At 50.6% G+C, this 22,422-nt stretch overlaps 1 protein-coding gene across 2 annotated transcripts in view; it reads left to right on the top strand.

The window, feature by feature from the left end:
* The window catches only part of uimc1 (ubiquitin interaction motif containing 1), a 61,904-nt gene extending 41,064 nt beyond the window's left edge, over positions 1-20,840 (top strand). For both annotated transcript variants that reach the window (XM_085995055.1, XM_085995054.1), the window contains 4 exons: positions 6,459-6,535; positions 7,034-7,208; positions 12,596-12,671; positions 20,647-20,840. In XM_085995055.1, coding sequence (XP_085851181.1) covers positions 6,459-6,535; positions 7,034-7,208; positions 12,596-12,671; positions 20,647-20,650 — 332 coding nt within the window. In that variant the 3' untranslated portion in view covers positions 20,651-20,840. The remainder of the gene's footprint in view (positions 1-6,458; positions 6,536-7,033; positions 7,209-12,595; positions 12,672-20,646) is intronic.
* The last annotated feature ends 1,582 nt before the right edge of the window (positions 20,841-22,422 follow it).

The raw sequence follows: 22,422 nt of genomic DNA, 5'->3' as shown, positions 1-22,422 counted from the left end.
CTGGCTGAACTTGTTCTCACATTGAACAATTTCTCCTTTAATTCCACTCACTTCTTCCAAAAAAAAAAGCTGTTGCTATGGGAACACATATGGCTCCTAGCTATGCCTTTGCATGGGATATGTGGAACATTCTGTGTTCCAGTTCTACTCAGGCCCTCTCCCTCACCTCTTTTTCCGGTACGTTGATGACTATCAGTGCCGCTTCCTGCGGTCACCCCGAAATGGAAAATTTCATCCACTTTGCTTGTAATTTCCACCCCTCCCTCGGCTTCACATGGTCCATCTCCGACTCTTCCCTTCCTCGACTTCTCTATCTCCATTTCTGGGGATAGGCTGTCAACCAATATCCACTATAACCCAATGACTCCCACAGCTACTTTGATTACACCTCTTTGCACCCTGCTTCCTGTAAGGACTCTATTCCATTCTCCCAGTTTCTCCGTAGTCATCACAATCGTACTGACGATACCACCTTCCATACCAATGCTTCCAATATATTTTCCTTTTTCTCAACCAAGGATTCCCCTCCCATGGAATATCGCGGTGCTACGTGCAGCAGCGCCACGCGCGCCAGCATGTAACACCGTGGAGCAGGGTGCCGGCAAAAGAGCCCAGCACTCAAGAGGAGTGCCGGGCTGACGGATCGCGGCTGGCACCCAGCAGGAGGCGACGAGAGGGAGCAGATGCTGGCAGGCGGCTCAAAAAAATGGCTGCCCGGCACCTGCCCTTTAATTTGCGCCGTCTTGGCTGCAAGAGCGCCCCCCTGACCCTGTTGGACATAGCGGCCAGCGGTAGGTCAGGGGGCGCGACCCAAGTTTACGGCCGGGGTGCGAGCGGGGCCCTGCGCATGGTGATGATGTAATCACCGGAGGTGCAGCGCCGAGGGGCGCTACCGGCTACCGCCACCACTAACAACCTCCTGAATTTCACGGGAGGCATTAATGACACCATGCCTGGGCATTAGTTGCCTTGTGCCCCATTAGCGCCCCAAGGGGCTGCTAACAAGTTGCAAAGCAACCAAACTTTTCCCCCTAAGTGTCTACACAATGTATCTATGCCTAGGTGTACGATGTACCAATCTTCCATGTACCAAAACGATGGATTTGTAAAGTGCCTAAGGCCATAAGAAATTTTAAAAAGCCCAGCTATTTGTGCCACTACTTTCCAAACATTTGCAGTGGCATAGATTGGACTCTTAGTTTATTTAATCTCCTTTGGTTGCTGGATAACCACAGATAAACCTTTATGAAATTTATCTCTGACCCCAAAGCTAATCGAGTGTAATTGTTCCATCCTGACCATTTGTGTTCAGTAGATGAGAACCCCATGATGCCAACGTCACTGGTATCATAATGTTCCCAAATGCCTATGTCCATACCTAACCTTTTCACCCTCAATTCCATTTATATTTACCCTGTCCTTTTTTAAAAGGAAATAACATAGCATTAACTAACTATTCTGGAAGTGTGTTCCACATCTTGGGTGGGCGAAGATAATTCTTCTAATCCCTAGACTTGCTTTGTAGTTTTGTTCTCATTGGTTGCTTTGTTCTCCTGTCCTATGATCACCATCTAAGTTAAATAATGTGTTTATCTGCTCCTTTCAGCATTTTGAAGACTTGGATCATGTTCTGCCAGTCTTCTTTTCTCCAGTGAAAACAAGCTTGATTCTGTAAGCATCTGCTTGAAACTTGAGTTTTAAGTCCTGAAATTACTTGAAATCTTATCCAATTTACAAATGCCTCTCTGAAAGTATAGTTCCCACAATTGCACAATATTCCAAATTATAGAATTCTATACAGAATTCAACACAGAAGAAGGCCATTCGGCCCATCAAGTCTGCACCAGAATTGGCTGTATCAATGAGTTATACAGGGCTAAAATATTTATTTTCCCACCTTATCAAGTACATAGAGGCATCTTGAGATTAGTTGATTAGTTTATTTGATAACAATCACATCAGGACTGAAGTCTCTCCTATAACTTTACTGAAAAAGCCAGCATAACCACACAAAACTATTTTATTAAAATGAACAATTTCATCCCCATTGACTGGATGCTTTTAGTAAATGGTCAATAGTTATACCCAATTCCTTTAAAATAGTATTTATGCATTATAAGAATGTTTCAGATTTCCTGTAACCAATGTGCATTACCTTAAATTTATCCACATTAAATTCTATTTGCCATTCCTTTGTCTGTTATTTGTTCCTTGAAATCAATCAATTTTACACTGATACCTTGGAGTCATCAAATTTTGTATTATTAGAAGTAATAGCAAATATGCCGTTAATTCCACAAGCCTTCGAGTTCTTTAAAAGCCTCAGATATGGAACTTTATCAAATATCTTCTGAAAATTCAAGGAAACTACACCTTAAGTGGAATTGTATACAATTTAGTTACCTATATAAAAAATTCCAATAGATTTGCATGATGGTTCTAAATTTTTGATGTCTACCACCTGGCCTCTGTTATTATGGTCTGCATTTCTAACACCTGGTGAGAATGATTCAGGTTCTCAGCAGATTGTCGGTGATAGCATGTCTGTTAGAATTCATTTAGTTTGCTTCACATAAAGTTTGAGGCTCTGATTGTGTGATTTGAAACTATCACAGGTGGAAATGTAAAATAGTTTGATCTGCAAAAGATAGAAATGCAGGTTGAGATATAAATATTGATACTGTCCTGCAAAATTTTCTCAAGCATTTGTCTCAGTACCTATGTTGGACTAACTTGTCTATAATTCCGTAATATTGGGATTACATTGGCTATTTTCAATCCTTCGATCTCCTAAAAAGATTTACCACGGTCTGACTTATTTCATCACTCATTTGGTTGATGTTTCCAAGATGTTTCTCATCTCATGCAGCTGCTCTATAAACATTTTAAACTTTGAGCTTTTCATATCACATACTTAACTGGTCTCTACATATGTTCTTATCCCCAAGCTAGTTTGACTGGGCTTGGAATTTACCCACAGTCTTCATTTGTGAAGATTGATGTGAATAATTTATCAAGCACATCTGCCATTTCCTAATCTCCCACAATTTTTTATTTCTAATTTGTCCTTTAAAGGACATTCATGGTTCTTAACTAAAATAATCCTTGTGAACTTTCCTTCTGCTATGAATAATTTGCTTACCTATTGTTTTATCTATTCTATTATTATTTATCTTCAACCTGCTAGTATTCCTTATGAATCTTTGGTTTCTTGTATCAGTTTTTAAACGGTTTCCTTTTTGACATTTAAACAAAAGAAAAACATGAGTAAATCTTAAGTTCATTATAAACAGTCTAACAAGTTATTTGGAACAACAGAAAATGCTGGAAACACTCAGCAGGCCGGGCAGCGTCCGTGGAGAGAGAAACAGAGTTAACGTTTCAGATCTGGGACCCTTCATCAGGATAATTTGGACAGGTTGGGTGATTGGGCAGAAGCATGGCAGATGCAATATAATGTGGATAAATGTGAGGTTATCCACTTTGGTGTCAAAAAACAGGAAGGCAGATTATTATCTGAATGGCAATAGATTGGGAGAAGGGGAAGTGCAACGAGACCTGGGTTGCTCTTGTGCACCAGTCGTTGAAGGTAAGCATGCAGGTGCAGCAGGCGGTTAAGGCGGCAAATGGTATGTTGGCCTTCGTAGCAAGTGGGTTTGAGTACAGGAACAAGGATGTCTTGCTGCAGCTGTACAGGGCCTTGGTGAGACCACATCTTGAGTATTGTGTGCAGTTTTGGTCACCTTATCTGAGGAAGGATGTTCTTGCCATGGAGGGAGTGCAGCAAAGATTCACCAGGCTGATACCTGGGATGGCAGGAGAGATTGGGTCGATTGGGCTTATACTTGCTAGAGTTTAGATGAATGAGAGGGGATCTCATTGAAACGTATAAAATTATGACAGACTGGACAGACTAGATACAGGAAGGATGTTCCCGATGGTCGGGGAGTCCAGAACCAGGGGTCACAGTCTAAGGATAAGGGGTAAGCCATTTAGGACAGAAATGAGGAGGAATTTCTTTGCCTAGAGTGTGGTGAACCTGTGGAATTCTCTACCACAGAAGGCAGTAGAGGCCAATTCATTAAATATATTCAAGAAGGAGTTGGATATATTTAAGGCTAAAGGGATCAAGGGGTAATGGGGAGAAAGCAGGGACAGGGTACTGAATTTGGATGATCAGCCATGATCGCATTGAATGGCAGAGCAGGCTTGAGGGGCTGAATGGCCTACTCATGCTCCTATCTTCTATGTAAGTAAACGTGGGTCCCTTACAGGCTGAGACAGGAGAAATTATAATGGGGAATAAGGAAATGGCAGAGAAATTTAACAAGTACTTTGTGTCGGTCTTCACGGAAGACGACAAAAAAAACTTCCCGGAAATAGTGGACAACCAAGGCTCTTGCGAGAATGAGGAACTGAAAGTATTAGTAAAAAAGTAGTACTGGAGAAATTAATGGGACTGAAAGCTGATAAATCCCCTGGACCTGATGGCCTACATCCTAGGGTTTTTAAAGAGTTGGCTACAGAGATAGTGGATGCATTGGTTGTCATTTTTCAAAATTCCATAGATTCTAGAATGGTTCCCGCAGATTGAAATATGCAAATGTAACCCCACTATTTAAGAAAGGAGGAATGTAAGAAGTCACACAACACCAGGTTATAGTCCAACAGTTTTATTTGAAATCACAAGCTTTCAGAGCACTGCTCCTTTGTCAGGTGCAGTGCTCCGAAAGCTTGTGATTTCAAATAAAACTGTTGGATTATAACCTGGTGTTGTGTGACTTCTTACATTTGCCCACCCCAGTCCAACACCGGCATCTCCACACCAAGAAAGGAGGGAGAGAGAAATCGGGGAACTACAGACCAGTTAGCCTGACATCAGTAGTAGGCAAAATGCTAGAATCTATTAAGGATGTGGTAACAGGGCACTTAGAAAATAATAGGATTGGGCAGAGTCAACATGGATTTATGAAAGGGAAATCATGTTTGACAAACCTGTTGGAGTTTTGAGGTTATAACTAGCAGAATAGATAAGGGGGAAACCAATGGATACGGTGTATTTGGATTTTCAGAAGGCATTCGATAAGGTGCCACACAAGAGGTTACCTAACAAAATTAGGGCTCATGGGATTGGGGGTAATATACCAGCATTGATTGAGGATTGGTTAACAGACAGAAAACAGAGGAGGAATAAATGGTTCATTTTTGGGTTGGCAGGCTGTAACTAGTGGGGTACCGCAAGGACCAGTGCTTGGGCCTCAGCTATTCACAATCTACATCAATGATTTGGATGAGGGGACTAAATGTAATATATCCAAGTTTGCTGATGATACAAAGCTGGGTGGGAATGTAAGTTGCGAGGAGAATGTAAGGAGACTTCAAGGGAATATAGACAGGCTAAGTGAGTGGGCAAGAACATGGTAAATGGAATATAAGGTGGAGAAATGTGAAGTTATCCACTTTGGTAGGAAAAATAGAAAAGCAGAGTATTTTTTAAATGGTGAGAGATTGGGAAATGTTGGTGTTCAGAGGGTCTGGGTGTCCTTGTAAACGAATCACTGAAAGTTAATGTGCAGGTACAGCAAGCAATTAGGAAAGCAAATGATATGTTGGCCTTTATTACAAGAGGATTTGAGTATAAGTGTAAAGATGTCTTACTGAAATTATATAGGGCCCTGGTGAGACCACACCTGGAGTATTGTGTACAGTTTTGGCCTCCTTACCTAAGGAAAGATATACTTGCCATAGAGGGAGTGCAACGAAGGTTCACCAAACTGGTTCCTGGGATGGGGAGATTTTACTATGAGGACAGATCGAGTAGATTAGGCCTATATTCTCTAGAGTTTAGAAGAATGAGAGGTGATCTCATTGAAACTTACAAAATTCTTACAGGGCTTGACAGGGTAGATGCAGGGAGGATGTTTCCCCTGGCTGGGGAGTCCAGAACCAGGAGTCATAGTCTCAGAATAAGGGGTCGGCCATTTAGGACTGATGAGAAATTTCTTCACTTAGAGGGTTGTGAATCTTTGGAATTCTCCACCCCAGAGGGCTGCAGAGGCTCAGTCGTTGAGTATATTCAAGATAGAGATCGATAGATGTTTGATTATTAAGGGAATCAAGGGATATGGGGATAGTTCAGGAAAGTGGAGATGTGGTAGAAGGTCAGCCATGATCTTATTGAATGGCAGAGCAGGCTCGAGGGGCCAAATGGCCTACTCCTGCTCCTATTTCTTATGTTCTTAACATCCCCACTTCTGACCTTATGATGGAGGGAAGGTCTTTGATGAAGCAGCTGAAGATAGTTGGGCCTAGGACTCTGCCCGGAGGAACACCTGCAGCGATATCTGTATCTATCCCGAGCACCTCATGTGTTGGTGCAGGGTGACTCAGTGCGTTTTCTATGGTATAGTTGGTAAGGACTCTGTTAAGTTACAACATGTTTACTTCTCATTCTACAGAGACACAGCAGAGCTCATCTGAAGACATACAGCCAGAGTGTAAAAGCCCACAGGGATCCGACACAGTCTCAGCCCAGGTTAGTTGGAAAGGAGGGCTCAGGTCGTTAACAGTGCTGATTAAACAGTCATTGTTAGCCTTCTCAGTTGTGCTTCTCTGATTCTAGCCCTGCCCTGACTGGGATCGCATCATATAGTGAGCTGTTCATAGAAGGTCGCCACTAACACATCAAATAAAGCATTAAGGAGGAATGTGGAACTCGCTGCCACATGGACTAATTGAAGCAGAGAGCAATGGCGCACTTAAGGTGGGGGGAGGCTTGATGCATACACAAGGGAGAAGGGAATCGAGGAAGACGGGCAGGGAAGAGGTCATTAGAGTGAGGAGGCTCATGGAGTATAAACACCTGCATAGATCAGTTGAGCCAAATGGCCTATTTGAGCTGTAGTTTGGCTGGCCCACCACAGTACAGTCCAGCCCCTGTATGGAGCTGCTCTCTGTAGAGATGTCTCACTGTTCCTTGGTGTGTTGAGTGCTACTCCCTGCCCTCTCTCTCTCTCTCTACCCCCTCCCTCAGCAGCCTGAAGATGTGGTGTTGATAGAAGATGATGCTGAGGAGCTCTGTCCTGTCACAGCATCTAAGAAAGCTTGCGTTGAGTGCCCACTTTGTGGGCAACGCTTCCCATTGGAGAAGATCGAGGTGCACGCAGCCGATTGTAACGGTACCAGTGATGGAGACAGCAAGTCGCAAGGTAGGAGCCTCCCTGTGTCTGGATAGATCCAGTGCTCTACTGGTTTCTGTGGGAATGGACAGTAATCTACTGGTGTCTGTGGGAATGGACAGTGCTCTACTGGTTTCAGTGGATATGGACAGTGCTCTACTGGTGTCTGGGATCACCCCTTCATCTTCTATACTCGGGCAAATACAAGCCTAGTGTATGAACCTATTGTCATGATTTAACCCTTTTAGCCCCAGTATCATTCTGGTGAATTTGTGCTGCTCCCCCTCTAAGGCCAGTATGTCCCTCCTGAGGTGTGGTATCCAGAATTGAATGTCAGACTCCAGGTGGGGTCTAACCAGAGGTTTATATAACTGAAACCCTTTTGTATTCCAGCCCTAGAGATAAAGGTCAACAATCCATTAGCCTCATATTACTTTTGATAGCTGCCGGTGTAAATGTTAGTGGAGGTTGAATGAATGAAACTTGTAGAAACATAGGAGCAGGAATAGGCCATTCAATATGATCATGGCTGATCCTCTATCTCAATACCATATTCCCACTCTCTCCACATACCCCTTGATGCCTTTTGTGTCTAGAAATCTATCTCCTGCTTAAATATATTCAGTGACTTGGCCTCCACAGCCTTCTGTGGTAGAGAATTCCACAGGCCCACCACCCGCTGAGTGAAGAAATTTCTCCTCATCTCAGTCCTAAATGTCCTACCCCATATCCTGAGACTGTGACCCCTTGTTATAGACCCCCCAGCCAGGGGAAACATCCTCCCTGCATCCAGTCTGTCTAGCCCAGTCAGAATTTTATACGTTTCCACGAGATCCCCTCTCATTCTTCTAAACTCACAGTCCTAGTCAACCCAATCTCTCCTCATATGACAGTCCTGTCATCCCAGGAATCAGTCTGGTGAACCTTCGCTGCACTCCCTCTGTGGCAAGTATATCCTTTCTTAGGTAAGGAGACCAAAGCTGCACACAGTACTCCAGGTGTGGTCTCACCAAGGCCCTGTATAACTTAGTAAGACATCCTTGCTCCTGTACTCAAATCCTCTTGCAATGAAGGCCAACATACCATTTGCCTTCCTAACTACTTGCTGCACCTGCATGTTTGCTTTCAGTGACTGGTGCACAAGGACACCCAGGTCCTTTTGTACATCAACATTTCCCAATCTATCACCATTTAAATACTACTCTGTCTTTCTGTTTTTCCTACCGAAGTGGATAACTTCACATTTATCCATGTTATATTGCACCTGCCATGTATTTGCCCACTCACTCAATTTGTCTAAATCACCTTGAAGCCTCTTTGCATCCTCCTCAACTCAATCCCACCTAGGTTTGTGTCGTCAGCAAACTTGGAAATATTACAAAAGCAAAATACTGCGGATGCTGGAAATCTGAAATAAAAACAGAAAATGCTGGAAATACTCAGCAGGTCAGGCAGCATTTGTGGAGAGAGAAACAGAGTTAACGTTTCAGGTCGATGTCCCTTCGTCAGACCTGCTGAGTATCTCCAGCATTTTCTGTTTTTATTGGAAATGTTACATTTGGTTCCCTCATCCAAATCATTGATATATATTGTGAATAGCTGGGGCCCAAGCACTGATCTCTGCGGTACCCCACTAGTCACCGCCTGCCACCCCAAAAAAAGACCCATTTATTCCTACTCTCTGATTCCTGTCTGTTAACCAATTTTCAATCCATGCCAGTATATTACCCCCAATCCCATGTGCTTTAATTTTGCACACTAACTATCAAAGGCCTTCTGAAAATCCAAATACACCACATCCACTGGTTCTCCCTTATCTATTCTACCAGTTACATCCTCAAAAAACTCCAAGTAGGTTTGTTAAACAGGATTTCCCTTTCATAAATCCATGTTGACTGTCTAATCCTGTTGATATTTTCTAAGTGTCCTGTTATCACATCCTTTATAATAGACTCTAGCATTTTCCCTACTACTGATGTTAGGCTAACCGGTCTGTCGTTCCCTGTTTCCTCTCTCCCTCCTTTTTTAAATAGTGGGGTTACATTTGCCACCCTCCAAACTGCAGGAACTGTTCCATAATCTATAGAATTTTGGAAGATGACAACCAATGCATTCACTATTTCCATGGCTACCTCTTTTAGTACTCTGGGATTCAGATTACCAGACCCTGGGGATTTATCCACTTTCTGTCTCATTAATTCTCCAGCACTATTTTTTTTATTAATACTAAATTTCCTTTAATGCCTCCTTCTCACTAGACCCTTGGTTCCCTAGCATTTCTGGGAAGTTATTTGTGTCCTCTTCCGTGAAGACAGAACCAAAGTATTTGTTCCCCATTATAAATTCTCCCGTTTGACTGTAAGGGACCTACTAATGTTCACTAATCTTTTTCTTTCTACATACTTGTAGAAGCTTTTACAATCCGCTTTTATGTTCCTTGCAAGTTTACTCTCATACTCTATTTTTGCCTTTTTAATTAATCTCTTGGTCCTTTTTTGCTGAACTCTAAACTGCTCCCAATCCTCAGGCTTGCTACTTTTTCTGGCAACTTTATATGACTCCTCTTTGGATCTAATACTATCCTTAATTTCTTTTGTTAGCCATCGTTGGGCTGCTTTACCTTTTGTGTTTTTGCACCAGAAAGGAATATATAACTGTTGCAATTCATGCGTTCGTTCCTTAAATGTTAGCCATTGCCTATCCACAGTTATGCCTTTTCATGAAGCTCCCCAATCTATCATAGCCAACTCACTCCTCATACCTTCGTAGTTTCCTTTGTTTAGATTCAGGACCCTAGTTTCAGATTGGACTGCTTCACTTTCCATCTTAAATGAAGAATTCTATCATGTTATGGTCACACTTCCCTAAAGGACCCCGCACAACAAGTTTATTAATTAACCCCTTCTCATTGCATAATACCCAATCTAGGATAGCCTGTTCCCTAGTTGGCTCCTCAACGTACTGGTCTGAAAAACCATCTCGTACACACTCCAGGAATTCATCCTCCACAGTATTATTGCTAATTTGGTTTGGCCAGACTATATGTAGATTAAAGTCACCCATGATTACTGTAGTAGCCTTGTTACATGCATCTCTAACTTCTGTTTGATGCCATCCCCTACATTACCACTACTGTTTGGAGGCCTATAGACAACTCCCACCAATGTTTTCTACCCCCTTGGTGCTTCTTAGTTCCACCCAGACTGATTCTACATCTTTATTTTCTGAGCCAATATCCTTTCTCACTATTGCTCAGATTTCATCCTTTACTAACAATGCCACCCCACCTCCTTTTCCTTCCTAAATATCAAATATCCTTGGATATTCAGCTCCCAGCCTTGGTCACCCTGCAGCCATGTCTCCATAATCGCAATTATATCGTATCCGTTTACATCTATTTGTGCTGTTAATTCGTCTACCTTATTACGAATGCTTCGTGCATTCAGATACAGTGCCTTTAGATTTGTCTTTAACATTTTTAGACATCTTGACATTTTTTTTGTACTATGGCCCGATTTGTCTTATTACCATTTTCTCTTACCCGGACCCTATTTGTTAGTGCACTCCTTTGTTTGTACGTTCTGTCCCTTCCTGACACAATCTGGTTATCCTTACCCCAATCACGTTCCTGCACTGCTTCCTTGTCTTTTCTCTTTAGCATTCTAGATTTCTCTCCACCGGGACCCTCCCCCCTCACCCCTTATTTAGTTTAAAGCCCTATCTACCTCCCTAGTTATCAATTCGCTAGAAATCTGGTCCCAGCATGGTTCAGGTGTAGTCCATCCCAACGGAACAGCTCTCTCTTTCCCCAGTACTGGTGCCAGTGCCCCACGAATCGAAACCCACTTCTCCCACACCAATCTTTGAGCCACGCATTCATCTCCCTGATCCTATTGACCCTATGCCAATTTGCTCATGGCGCCAGCAATAATCCAAAGATTATGACCTTTGTGGTTCTGCTTTTTAATTTAGTCCCTAGCTGCTCAAACTCTCAGCAGAATCGATTTCTTTGTCCTACCTATGTCGTTGGTACCTACGTGGACCATGACAACAGGATCCTCCCCCTCCAAGTTCTTCTCCAGCCCGGAGGAGATGTCCTTTACCCTGGCACCAGGTAGGCAACATAGCCTTCGGGACTTATGCTCCTGGCTGCAGAGAACAGTGTCTATCCCCCTAACTTTACGGTCACCTATTACAACCACCTTCATTTTTACTCCCACCCCCACCCCCCCCCCCCGGCCACTTGAATGGCTTCCTGTACCATGGCGCATGGTCAGTTTGCTCATCCTCCCCACAGTCCCTGCACTTGTCCACAAGGGTTACAAGAACCTCAAATCTATTGGACAAGTGCAGGGACTGAGGCTCCTGCAATACTACCTCCTGGATCCCCGTACCTGCCTCACTCGCAGTCACACCCTCCTGTCCCTGACCACGTGTCAATTCTAAAATATTTAATCTAAAGGGTGAGGCTGCCTCCTGGAGCAAAAGGTCCAGGTAACTTTCTCACTCCCTGATGTCTCGCAATGTCTGCAGCTCGGACTCTAGCTCCTCAACTCGAAGCCGAAGTTCCTCGAGCCGCAGACACTTACTGCAGATGTAGTCGCCCTGGACAAAAATGTCCACAAGCTCCCATATATTGCAGCAGCAACACATCTCCTGTTCTCCCATTATTTTATTAATTAGTTTAGTGTTAATCAAATTATTTACCTCATTTAGTTTATTAAATTAAATAAAGTTTAGTTTTTAAAATGTAGTTATATGTTATCTTAAAACTTAGCCCACAGTCACTACCAATCACTTACGTGCCTTATCTGTGACATCACACTGCCATTTTCTCTTGTTGATGCAGGTCTGCTGATGCTTTTATCCCCGCTCTCGGGTCTCAGTCTGCTCCCGTTCAGGCCTGCCACCGCTGCCGCTCTGTGGGAGAAGTTAGGAAAAGCAAGCACCTCCTTTCCCCCCACTTCACCGAACTCCCAGTTGTTCACTCCATGACAAACTTCACTCCATGACAAACTGCACTCCGACCTCCCTTATTTATACTGCTGAGATTTATGAGTCAGCTCTCTAGCAATTGCAGAAGCAGATTAGACCAGTTAATTAACTAACTAGCCCCACCCACTCTCCAGTGCAGAGCATGCTTAGCCCTGCCCAAGCCTGGAAGAAACTTAAAACTTAAACCAGTAAATTTAATTTAAGCGCTAATTGCAAGCACACAAGACTAGATTTTACCAAAAAGAGATTATCCTTAAGATTCACTCCCACACTTACCGAACTCCCAGTTGGTCACTCTCTGCCAAGCTGCACTCCGTAACAAACTGCACTCCAACCTCCCTTATTTATACTGCTGAGATTTATCTTCTGTCTAGACTTCTGTCACTGCCCCTCGTTAAACACCTTCTCTCCCCTCCTCACAGTGCGGACTCGCAACAAGCCACGCAGAGCAGGGAAACAGAACGGCACAGCAGCATCCAACGCTTCTACGTTCAACAAGTGAGTACTGCGGCAGCTTACCAATGCCTCAATGTGTGTGTCAGTGCCTTGATGTGTGTCCGTGACAGTGTGTGTATGTGTCGGTGCGAGTGTGTGTCCATGTCTCGGTGCGAGTGTGTGCCCGTGTCTCGGTGAGAGTGCGTGTCCGTGTCTCGGTGCGAATGCGTGTCCATGTTCTTGTGCGTGTCCGTGTCCCGGTGTGAGTCCGTGTCCTGGTGCGTGTCCGTGTCCTAGTGCATGTCCGTGTCTCGGTGCAAGTGCGTGACCATGCCTCGGTGCGTGTCCGTGTCTCAGTGCGAGTCCGTGTCTCGATGCGAGTGCATGTCCGTGTCTCTGTGCGTGTCCGTCTCTCGGTGCGAGTGCATGTCCGTGTCTCGGTGTGTTCGTGTCCATGTCTCGGTGCGAGTGCATGTCCGTGTCTCTGTGCGTGTCCGTCTCTCGGTGCAAGTGCATGTCCGTGTCTCGGTGTGTTCGTGTCCATGTCTCGGTGAGAGTGCGTGTCCGTGTCTCGGTGAGAGTGCGTGTCCGTGTCTCGGTGAGAGTGCGTCTCCGTGTCTCGGTGAGAGTGTGTGTCCGTGTCTCGGTGCATGTCCATGTCTCGGTGCGAGTGTGTGTCCGTGCCTCGGTGCGTGTCCGTGTCTCGGTGCGTGTCCGTGTGTCGGTGCGTGCTCCTGTGTCGGTGCATGTCCGTGTCTTGGTGCGAGTGCATGTCCGTATCTCGGTGCGAGTGCGTGTCCATGTCTTGGTGCGTGTCCATGTCTCGGTGCATGTCCATGTCTCGGTGCGTGTCCATGTCTCGGTGCATGTCCGTGTCTCGGTGCGTGTCTCAGTGTGAGTCCGTGTCTCGGTGCATGCCCGTGTCTCGGTGCGAGTGTGTGTCCGTGTCTCAGTGCGTGTCCGTGTCTTGGTGTGAGTGCGTGTCCCTGTCTCGGTGCGGGTGCGTGTCCGTGTCTAGGTGCGAGTGCATGTCCTTGCCTCGGTGCGAGTGCATGTCCGTGCCTCGGTGCGAGTGCGTGTCCATGTCTCGGTGCGTGTCCGTGCCTCGGTGCGAGTGCGTGTCCGTGTCTTGGTGCGTGTCCATGCCTCGGTGCGAGTGCGTGTCCGTCTCTCAGTGCGAGTGCGTGTCCGTCTCTCGGTGCGAGTGCGTGTCCGTCTCTCGGTGCGAGTGCGTGTCCGTCTCTCGGTGCGAGTGCGTGCCCGTGTCTCGGAGCGAGTGCGTGCCCGTGTCTCGGAGCGAGTGCGTGCCCGTGTCTCGGAGCAAGTGCATGCCCGTGTCTCGGAGCGAGTGCGTGCCCGTGTCTCGGTGCGAGTGCGTGCCCGTGTCTCAGTGCGAGTGCGTGTCCCGGTGCGAGTGCCTGCCTGCGTCCCGGTGCGAGTGCGTGCCCGCGTCCCGGTGCGAGTGCGTGCCCGCGTCCCGGTGTGAGTGCGTGCCCGCGTCCCGGTGCGAGTGCGTGCCCGCGTCCCGGTGCGAGTGCGTGCCCGCGTCCCAGTGCGAGTGCGTGCCCGCGTCCCGGTGCGAGTGCGTGCCCGCGTCCCGGTGAGAGTGCGTGCCCGCGTCCCGGTGTGCGTGGGTGCCCGTCTCTCGGTGCGTGTCTCGGTCCGTGTCCGTGTCTTGGTGCGAGTGCGTTTCTGTGTCTCGGTGAGAGTGCATGTCTGTGTCTCGGTGCGTGTCCGTGTCTCGGTGAGTGTCCGTGTCTTGGTGCTTGTCCGTGTCTCGGTGCGAGTGCGTGCCCGTGTCTCGGTGCGAGTGCGTGTCCCGGTGCGAGTGCCTGCCCGCGTCCCGGTGCGAGTGCGTGCCCGCGTCCCGGTGCGAGTGCGTGCCCGCGTCCTGGTGCGAGTGCGTGCCCGCGTCCCGGTGCGAGTGCGTGCCCGCGTCCTGGTGCGAGTGCGTGCCCGCGTCCCGGTGCGAGTGCGTGCCCGCGTCCCGGTGCGAGTGCGTGCCCGCGTCCCGGTGCGAGTGCGTGCCCGCGTCCCGGTGCGCGTGGGTGCCCGCGTCCCGGTGTGCGTGGGTGCCCGCGTCCTGGTGAGAGTGCGTGCCCGCCTCTCGGTGCGAGTGCGTGCCCGTCTCTCGGTGCGTGTCTCGGTCCGTGTCCGTGTCTTGGTGCGAGTGCGTTTCTGTGTCTCGGTGAGAGTGCATGTCCGTGTCTCGGTGCGTGTCCGTGTCTCGGTGAGTGTCCGTGTCTTGGTGCTTGTCCGTGTCTCGGTGCGAGTGTGTGTCCGTGTCTCGGTGCGAGTCCATGTCTTGGTGCGAGTGCGTGTCCATGTCTCGGTGCGAGTGCGTGTCCGTGTCTTGGTGCGAGTGCGTGTCCGTGTCTCGGTGTGAGTGCGTGCCCTTCTCTCGGTGCGTGTCCGTGTCTCGGGGCGAGTGCGTGTCCATGTCTCGGTGCGAGTGCGTGTCCGTGTCTCGGTGCGTGTCCGTGTCTCGGTGCGTGTCCGTGTCTCAGTGCGTGTCCGTGTCTCGGTGCGAGTGCGTGCCCGGGTCTCCGTGAGAGTGAGTGTCCGTGTCTCGGTGCGATTTTGTGTCTGTGTCTCGGTGCGTGTCCGTGTCTTGGTGCAAGTGCATGTCCGTGTCTCGGTCCGTGTCCGTGTCTTGGTGCGAGTGCGTGTCCGTGTCTCAGTGCAAGCATGTGTCCGTGTCTCGTTGCGTGTCCGTGCCTAGGTGCGAGTGTGTGTCCGTGTCTCGGTGCGTGTCCGTGTCTCGGTGCGAGTGTGTGTCCATGTCTCGGTGTGAGTGTGTGTCCGTGCCTCGGTGCTTGTCCGTGCCTCGGTGCTTGTCCGTGCCTCGGTGCTTGTCCGTGCCTCGGTGCTTGTCCGTGACTCGGTGCTTGTCCGTGACTCGGTGCTTGTTCGTGTCTCGGTGCTTGTTCGTGTCTCGGTGCTTGTCCATGTGTCGGTGCGTGTCCGTGTCTGTGTCTGTGTCTGTGTCTTGGTGCGTGTCCATGTCTCATTGCGTGTCCGTGTCTCGGTGCGAGTGTGTGTCCGTGTCTCGGTGCGAGTGCGTGTCCGTGTCTCACTGCGAGTGCGTGTCCGTGTCTCGGTGCGAGTGCATGCCCGTGTCTCGGTGTGAGTGCGTGTCCGTGTCTCAGTGCGTGTCCGTATCTGGGTGCGAGTCCGTGTCTCGGTGCGTGTCCGTGTCTCGGTGCGAGTGCGTGTCCGTGTCTCGGTGCGATTGCGTGTCCGTGTCTCAGTGCGTGTCCGTGTCTCGCTGCGAGTGCGTGTCCGTGTCTCAGTGCGAGTGCGTGTCCGTATCTGGGTGCGAGTCCGTGTCTCAGTGCGTGTCCGTGTCTCGCTGCGAGTGCGTGTCCGTGTCTCAGTGCGAGTGCATGTCCGTGTCTGGGTGCGAGTCCGTGTCTCGGTCCGTGTCTCGGTGCGACTGCGTGCCCATGTCTCAGTGCGAGTGCGTGTCCGTGTCTCAGTGCGAGTGCATGTCCGTGTCTGGGTGCGAGTCCGTGTCTCGGTGCGTGCCCGTGTCTCGGTGCGAGTGCGTGCCGGGTCTCGGTGAGAGTGATTGCCCGTGTCTTGGTGCAAGTGCGTGTCCGTGTCTCGGTCCGTGTCCGTGTCTCAGTGCGAGTATGTGTCCGTGTCTCGTTGCATGTCCATGCCTAGGTGCAAGTGTGTGTCCGTGTCTCGGTGCTTGCCCGTGTCTCGGTGCATGTCCATGACTCGGTGCTTGTTCGTGTCTTGGTGCTTGTCCATGTGTCGGTGCGTGTGCGTGTCCGTGTCTGTGTCTTGGTGCGAGTGAGTGTCCGTGTCTCATTGCATGTCCGTGTCTCGGCGAGAGTGCGTGTCCGTGTCTCGGTGCGTGTCCGTGTCTCGCTGCGAGTGCGTGTCCGTGTCTCGCTGCGAGTGCGTGTCCGTGTCTCGGTGCGAGTGCGTGTCCGTGTATCGGTGCGAGTGCGTGCCCGTGTCTCGGTGCGAGTGGGTGCCCGTGTCTCGGTGCGAGTGCATGCCCGTGTCTCGGTGCGTGCCCGTGTCTTGGTGCGTGTCCGTGTCTCGCTGCGAGTGCGTGTCCGTGTCTCGCTGCGAGTGCGTGTCCGTGTCTCGGTGCGAGTGCGTGTCCGTGTATCGGTGCGAGTGCGTGCCCGTGTCTCGGTGCGAGTGGGTGCCCGTGTCTCGGTGCGAGTGCATGCCCGTGTCTCGGTGCGAGTGCATGCCCGTGTCTCGGTGCGTGCCCGTGTCTTGGTGCGAGTGCGTGTGCGTGTCCGTGTCTCGGTGTGAGTCCGTGTCTCAGTGCAAGTGCGTGTCCGTATCTGGGTGCGAGTCCATGTCTCGGTGCGTGTCCGTGTCTCGGTGCGAGTGCGTGTCCATGTCTTGGTGCATGTCCGTGTCTCGGTGCGATTGCGTGTCCGTGTCTTGGTGCGAGGGCGTGTCCGTGTCTTGGTGCGAGGGCGTGTCCGTGTCTCAGTGCGAGTGCGTGTCCGTGTCTTGGTGCGAGTGCGTGTCTGTGTCTCAGTGCGAGTGCGTGTCCGTGTCTCAGTGCGAGTGCGTGTCCGTGTCTGGGTGCGAGTCCGTGTCTCGGTGCGTGTCCGTGTCTCGGTGCGAGTGCGTGCCGGGTCTCGGTGAGAGTGAGTGCCCGTGTCTGGGTGCGAGTGCGTGTCTGTGTCTCGGTGCGTGTCCGTGTCTTGGTGCAAGTGCGTGTCCGTGTCTCGGTCCGTGTCCGTGTCTTGGTGCGTGTCCGTGTCTCAGTGCGAGTATGTGTCCGTGTCTCGTTGCGTGTCCATGCCTAGGTGCGAGTGTGTGTCCATGTCTCGGTGCGAGTGTGTGTCCGTGTCTCGGTGCTTGTCCGTGTCTCGGTGCATGTCCGTGACTCGGTGCTTGTTCGTGTCTTGGTGCTTGTCCATGTGTCGGTGCGTGTGCGTGTCCGTGTCTGTGTCTTGGTGCGAGTGAGTGTCCGTGTCTCGTTGCGTGTCCGTGTCTCGGCGAGAGTGCGTGTCCGTGTCTCGGTGCGTGTCCGTGTCTCGCTGCGAGTGTGTGTCCATGTCTCGCTGCGACTGCGTGTCCGTGTCTCGGTGCGAGTGCGTGCCCGTGTCTCGGTGCGAGTGCGTGCCCGTGTCTCGGTGCGAGTGGGTGCCCGTGTCTCGGTGCGAGTGCGTGCCCGTGTCTCGGTGCGTGCCCGTGTCTCAGTGCGAGTGCGTGCCCGTGTCTCGGTGCGAGTGCGTGCCCGTGTCTCGGTGCGAGTGCGTGCCCGTGTCTCAGTGCGAGTGGGTGCCCGTGTCTCGGTGCGAGTGCGTGCCCGTGTCTCGGTGCGAATGCGTGCCCGTGTCCCGGTGCGAGTGCAGGCCCGTGTCTCGGTGCGAGTGCATGCCCGTGTCTCGGTGCGAGTGCATGCCCGTGTCTCGGTGCGTGCCCGTGTCTTGGTGCGAGTGCGTGTGCGTGTCCGTGTCTCGGTGTGAGTCCGTGTCTCAGTGCAAGTGCGTGTCCGTATCTGGGTGCGAGTCCATGTCTCGGTGCGTGTCCGTGTCTCGGTGCGAGTGCGTGTCCGTGTCTTGGTGCATGTCCGTGTCTCGGTGCGATTGCGTGTCCGTGTCTTGGTGCGAGGGCGTGTCCGTGTCTTGGTGCGAGGGCGTGTCCGTGTCTCAGTGCGAGTGCGTGTCCGTGTCTTGGTGCGAGTGCGTGTCTGTGTCTCAGTGCGAGTGCGTGTCCGTGTCTCAGTGCGAGTGCGTGTCCGTGTCTGGGTGCGAGTCCGTGTCTCGGTGCGTGTCCGTGTCTCGGTGCGAGTGCGTGCCGGGTCTCGGTGAGAGTGAGTGCCCGTGTCTGGGTGCGAGTGCGTGTCTGTGTCTCGGTGCGTGTCCGTGTCTTGGTGCAAGTGCGTGTCCGTGTCTCGGTCCGTGTCCGTGTCTTGGTGCGTGTCCGTGTCTCAGTGCGAGTATGTGTCCGTGTCTCGTTGCGTGTCCATGCCTAGGTGCGAGTGTGTGTCCATGTCTCGGTGCGAGTGTGTGTCCGTGTCTCGGTGCTTGTCCGTGTCTCGGTGCATGTCCGTGACTCGGTGCTTGTTCGTGTCTTGGTGCTTGTCCATGTGTCGGTGCGTGTGCGTGTCCGTGTCTGTGTCTTGGTGCGAGTGAGTGTCCGTGTCTCGTTGCGTGTCCGTGTCTCGGCGAGAGTGCGTGTCCGTGTCTCGGTGCGTGTCCGTGTCTCGCTGCGAGTGTGTGTCCATGTCTCGCTGCGACTGCGTGTCCGTGTCTCGGTGCGAGTGCGTGCCCGTGTCTCGGTGCGAGTGCGTGCCCGTGTCTCGGTGCGAGTGGGTGCCCGTGTCTCGGTGCGAGTGCGTGCCCGTGTCTCGGTGCGTGCCCGTGTCTCAGTGCGAGTGCGTGCCCGTGTCTCGGTGCGAGTGCGTGCCCGTGTCTCGGTGCGAGTGCGTGCCCGTGTCTCAGTGCGAGTGGGTGCCCGTGTCTCGGTGCGAGTGCGTGCCCGTGTCTCGGTGCGAATGCGTGCCCGTGTCCCGGTGCGAGTGCAGGCCCGTGTCTCGGTGCGAGTGCGGGCCCGTGTCTCGGTGCGAGTGCGGGCCCGTGTCTCGGTGCGTGTCCATGTCTTGGTGCGAGTGCGTGTATGTGTCTCGGTGCGACTGCGTGTCCGTGTCTCGTTGCATGTCTATGTCCCAGTGCGTGTCCGTGTCCCAGTGAGAGTGCGTGTCCGTGTCTCGGTTTGCGTGCATGACCGCGTCTCGGTGCGAGTGCGTGCCTGTTTCTCGGTGCGTGTCCGTGTCTCGGTCCGTGTCCGTGCCTTGGTGCAAGTGCGTTTCTGTGTCTCGGTAAGAGTGCATGTCCGTGTCTCGGTGAGTGTCCGTGTCTTGCTGCTTGTCCGTGTCTCGGTGCGAGTGTGTGTCCGTGTCTCGGTGCGAGTCCATGCCTCGGTGCGTGTCTGATTCTTGGTGCGAGTGCATGTCTGTGTCTCAGTGCGAGTGTGTGTCCGTGTCCAGGTGAGAGTGCATGTCCGTGTCTCGGTGCGTGTCTGTGTCTCGGTGCGAGTGCGTGTCAGTGTCTCGGTGCGTGTCCGTGTCTCGGTGCGAGTGCGTGTCCGTATCTCGGTGCGACTGCGTGTCCGCGTCTCGGTGGGACTGCGTGTCCGTGTCTCAGTGCGTGTCCGTGTCCTGGTGAGAGTCCGTGTCTCGGTGCGAGTGCGTGTCCGTATCTTGGTGCGACTGCGTGTCCGCGTCTCGGTGGGAGTGCGTGTCCGTGTCTCAGTGTGTGTCCGTGTCTCGGTGCGAGTGCGTGTCTGTGTCTCGGTGAGATTATTGCCCGTGTCTCGGTGCGAGTGAGTGTCCGTGTCTCGGTGCGAGTGCATGTCCGTGTCTCATAGAAACATAGAAACATAGAAGATAGGAGCAGTAGTAGACCATTCGGCCCCTCGAGCCTGCTCCGCCATTCAATGCGATCATGGCTGATCATCCAAATTCAGTGCCCTGTCCCTGCTTTCTCCCCATACCACTTGATCCCTTTAGCCTTAAGAAATATATCCAACTCCTTCTTGAATATATTTAATGAATTGGCCTCTACTGCCTTCTGTCTCGGTGCGTGTCCGTGTCTTGGTGCGAGTGTGTGTTGGTGCGTGTCCATGTCTCGGTGCTAGTGCGTGTCCATGTCTCGGTGCGTGTCCTTGACTTGGTGCGAGTGTGTGTCCGTGTCTCGGTGCGTGTCCGTGTCTCGGTGCGAGTGCATGTCCGTGCCTCGGTGCGTGTCCGTGTCTCAGTGCGAGTACGTGTCCATGTCTCGGTGCGAGTGCATGTCCGTGTCCCGGTGTGAGTGCGTGTCTGTGTCCCGGTGAGAGTGCGTGTCCGTGTCCCGGTGAGAATGTGTGTCCTGGTGCCAGTGCGCGTCCGTGTCTTGGTGCGAGTGCGTTTCCGTGTCTTGGTGAGTGTCCGTGTCTTGGTGCGTGTCCGTGTCTCGGGACGAGTGCGTGTCCGTGTCTCGGTGTGGAAGTCAGTGACCAGTTGCTGAGCATCTTGATGTTTATAGTTGCCACTTTGATATTTTCACAGATGAGGGGACAGAGGGAGTGTGAGGAGTGAGTCGCTTTCCCTGAGACTCGGACATTTGTCTCCAATTCAAGGGCTGTGACGCAGTCGAGGAACCAGGACTCCTGCTGGATCACCACAGCCCCAAGTGCCACCTTCACTGACCGAGGCCCAGTGCCACGTGTAAATAGTCTTTCATTAAAATCACTTGCATCACGTCTCCATGTCACTTTTTTACAAGAAAATAAGGTGGCAAATCGGAGTGTTAATGTCAGTTCTGTGAGCAGTCTGCACAGAGCGGGATTAAACGGAGTGGACATGATCACAGTGCTTTATTTGGAATTCGGAGACGGGGAGAGAGTTGCTGCTTTTTGCCGACACTACTTGCAGTGCTTTGTGTTGCAGACAGATCATTAATGTCAGTGCCCTTAACTTAATCAAGATCAAGTAAGTAGTCAAGAAACGACACTGTAAACTATGTTACCTAATTACAAATGTAATTAAATAAAACAAGGTCATATAGGGATGGCAGTGCAGGTGGTGTGCCGCAACTGCAGCATGTGGGTGTTTGTGGAGAGCATTTTGATCCCAGACAACCACGTTTGCAGCAAGTGCTTGCATCAAGAGGAACTCCAGCTCAGAGTTGTTGAGCTGGAGTCGGAGCTGTAGACATTGCGGGGTATCAGAGATGGGGAGAGTTACCTGGACACTTTGATCCAGGAGGCAGGCACACCCCTTAGGTTAGGTAGTGGTACAGGTCTGGTTAGTTGTCAGGGACAGGAGTGTGGACCGCAACTCAGGCAGGTGTAGGGGGGCATCCTTTATCTGGTTTACGGTAATTTACCTGGTCGGGCAGTCTTGCCACTGCACTGTGACCAATTCCAATCAGCGGTTTCGAATCGCTAAACCCTCCTTCCAGTTCTGACTGGAGGAACTTATAATTAATGATATATTAAAACGGACAAATGGTCTGGATGCAAGAAAGTCAAATTTTATTAAAACTAAAGAAACTACACCACACGATCAAAGTAATCACGGTAAAATTGCTTAACGGGGAAGGCAGATGGCAAAAACGAGGGATAAATGGCTACAATGTTAATTTTACAATCTTAGCAACAGTTCCCTTAAATTACCACCCCTTTACTTCTCACTAGATTGTCTTGCTAGTGGGTCAGAAGCCCTGCTCACCTGCAGTCCAAAGAGTAAAAGAGAAGAGAGAGAGATGCTTCTGGGAAGCTATCTCTTATACCCCTTTTTTTGGGGCCCGCCCAGATCTGATGTTTCTGGGATAAAACAAAAGAGATCCAAACTGTCCACTTGATATACAAACAAATGCTAATAGCATTCAATTGCTTTGTAAACAAAGCATTGTCCTGTGGTCATCTGGAACCACAATTGATTGACAGTCTTGAATGCTTAGCAAACAAAGTCCCTTTGTTCATGCTGGCAGTTTCAAGCACTTGATCTTAGAGTCAACATTGTAGAACGTTCTGTAAACAGGCATCGATTCTCCTGCTGCAGGGTAGGGGAAACTCCCCGTTGATTGACAGATTTGACTGCCATTGAACCTTCCTTCACAGACGCAACACACAAGCTGTTTTCCAAGTCCTTTGTCTTCGGCCATGTGGCCTGACGGCCATTTTTATCCCTGGGCGATTTTCACAAAGTTCTTTGATTCCAGTGTCCAAGTGCTGCCTAGCTTACGAGCTTTTTAACGCAGCCTTTTGAGGTTCTGGGTATGTTTTAAAACATTGTCCAACTCAGAGACAATTTAAATCACACACGTCTTTGTCCACGATG

The sequence above is a fragment of the Somniosus microcephalus genome, chromosome 8 (genome assembly GCF_052327205.1).
Source record: "Somniosus microcephalus isolate GS21.2 chromosome 8, FLI_Smic_1.0, whole genome shotgun sequence".
Classification (NCBI taxonomy): Eukaryota; Metazoa; Chordata; class Chondrichthyes; order Squaliformes; family Somniosidae; genus Somniosus; species Somniosus microcephalus.
Note: the sequence above shows the minus strand (reverse complement) of the source record. Positions and strands in the feature narration are given on the sequence as shown.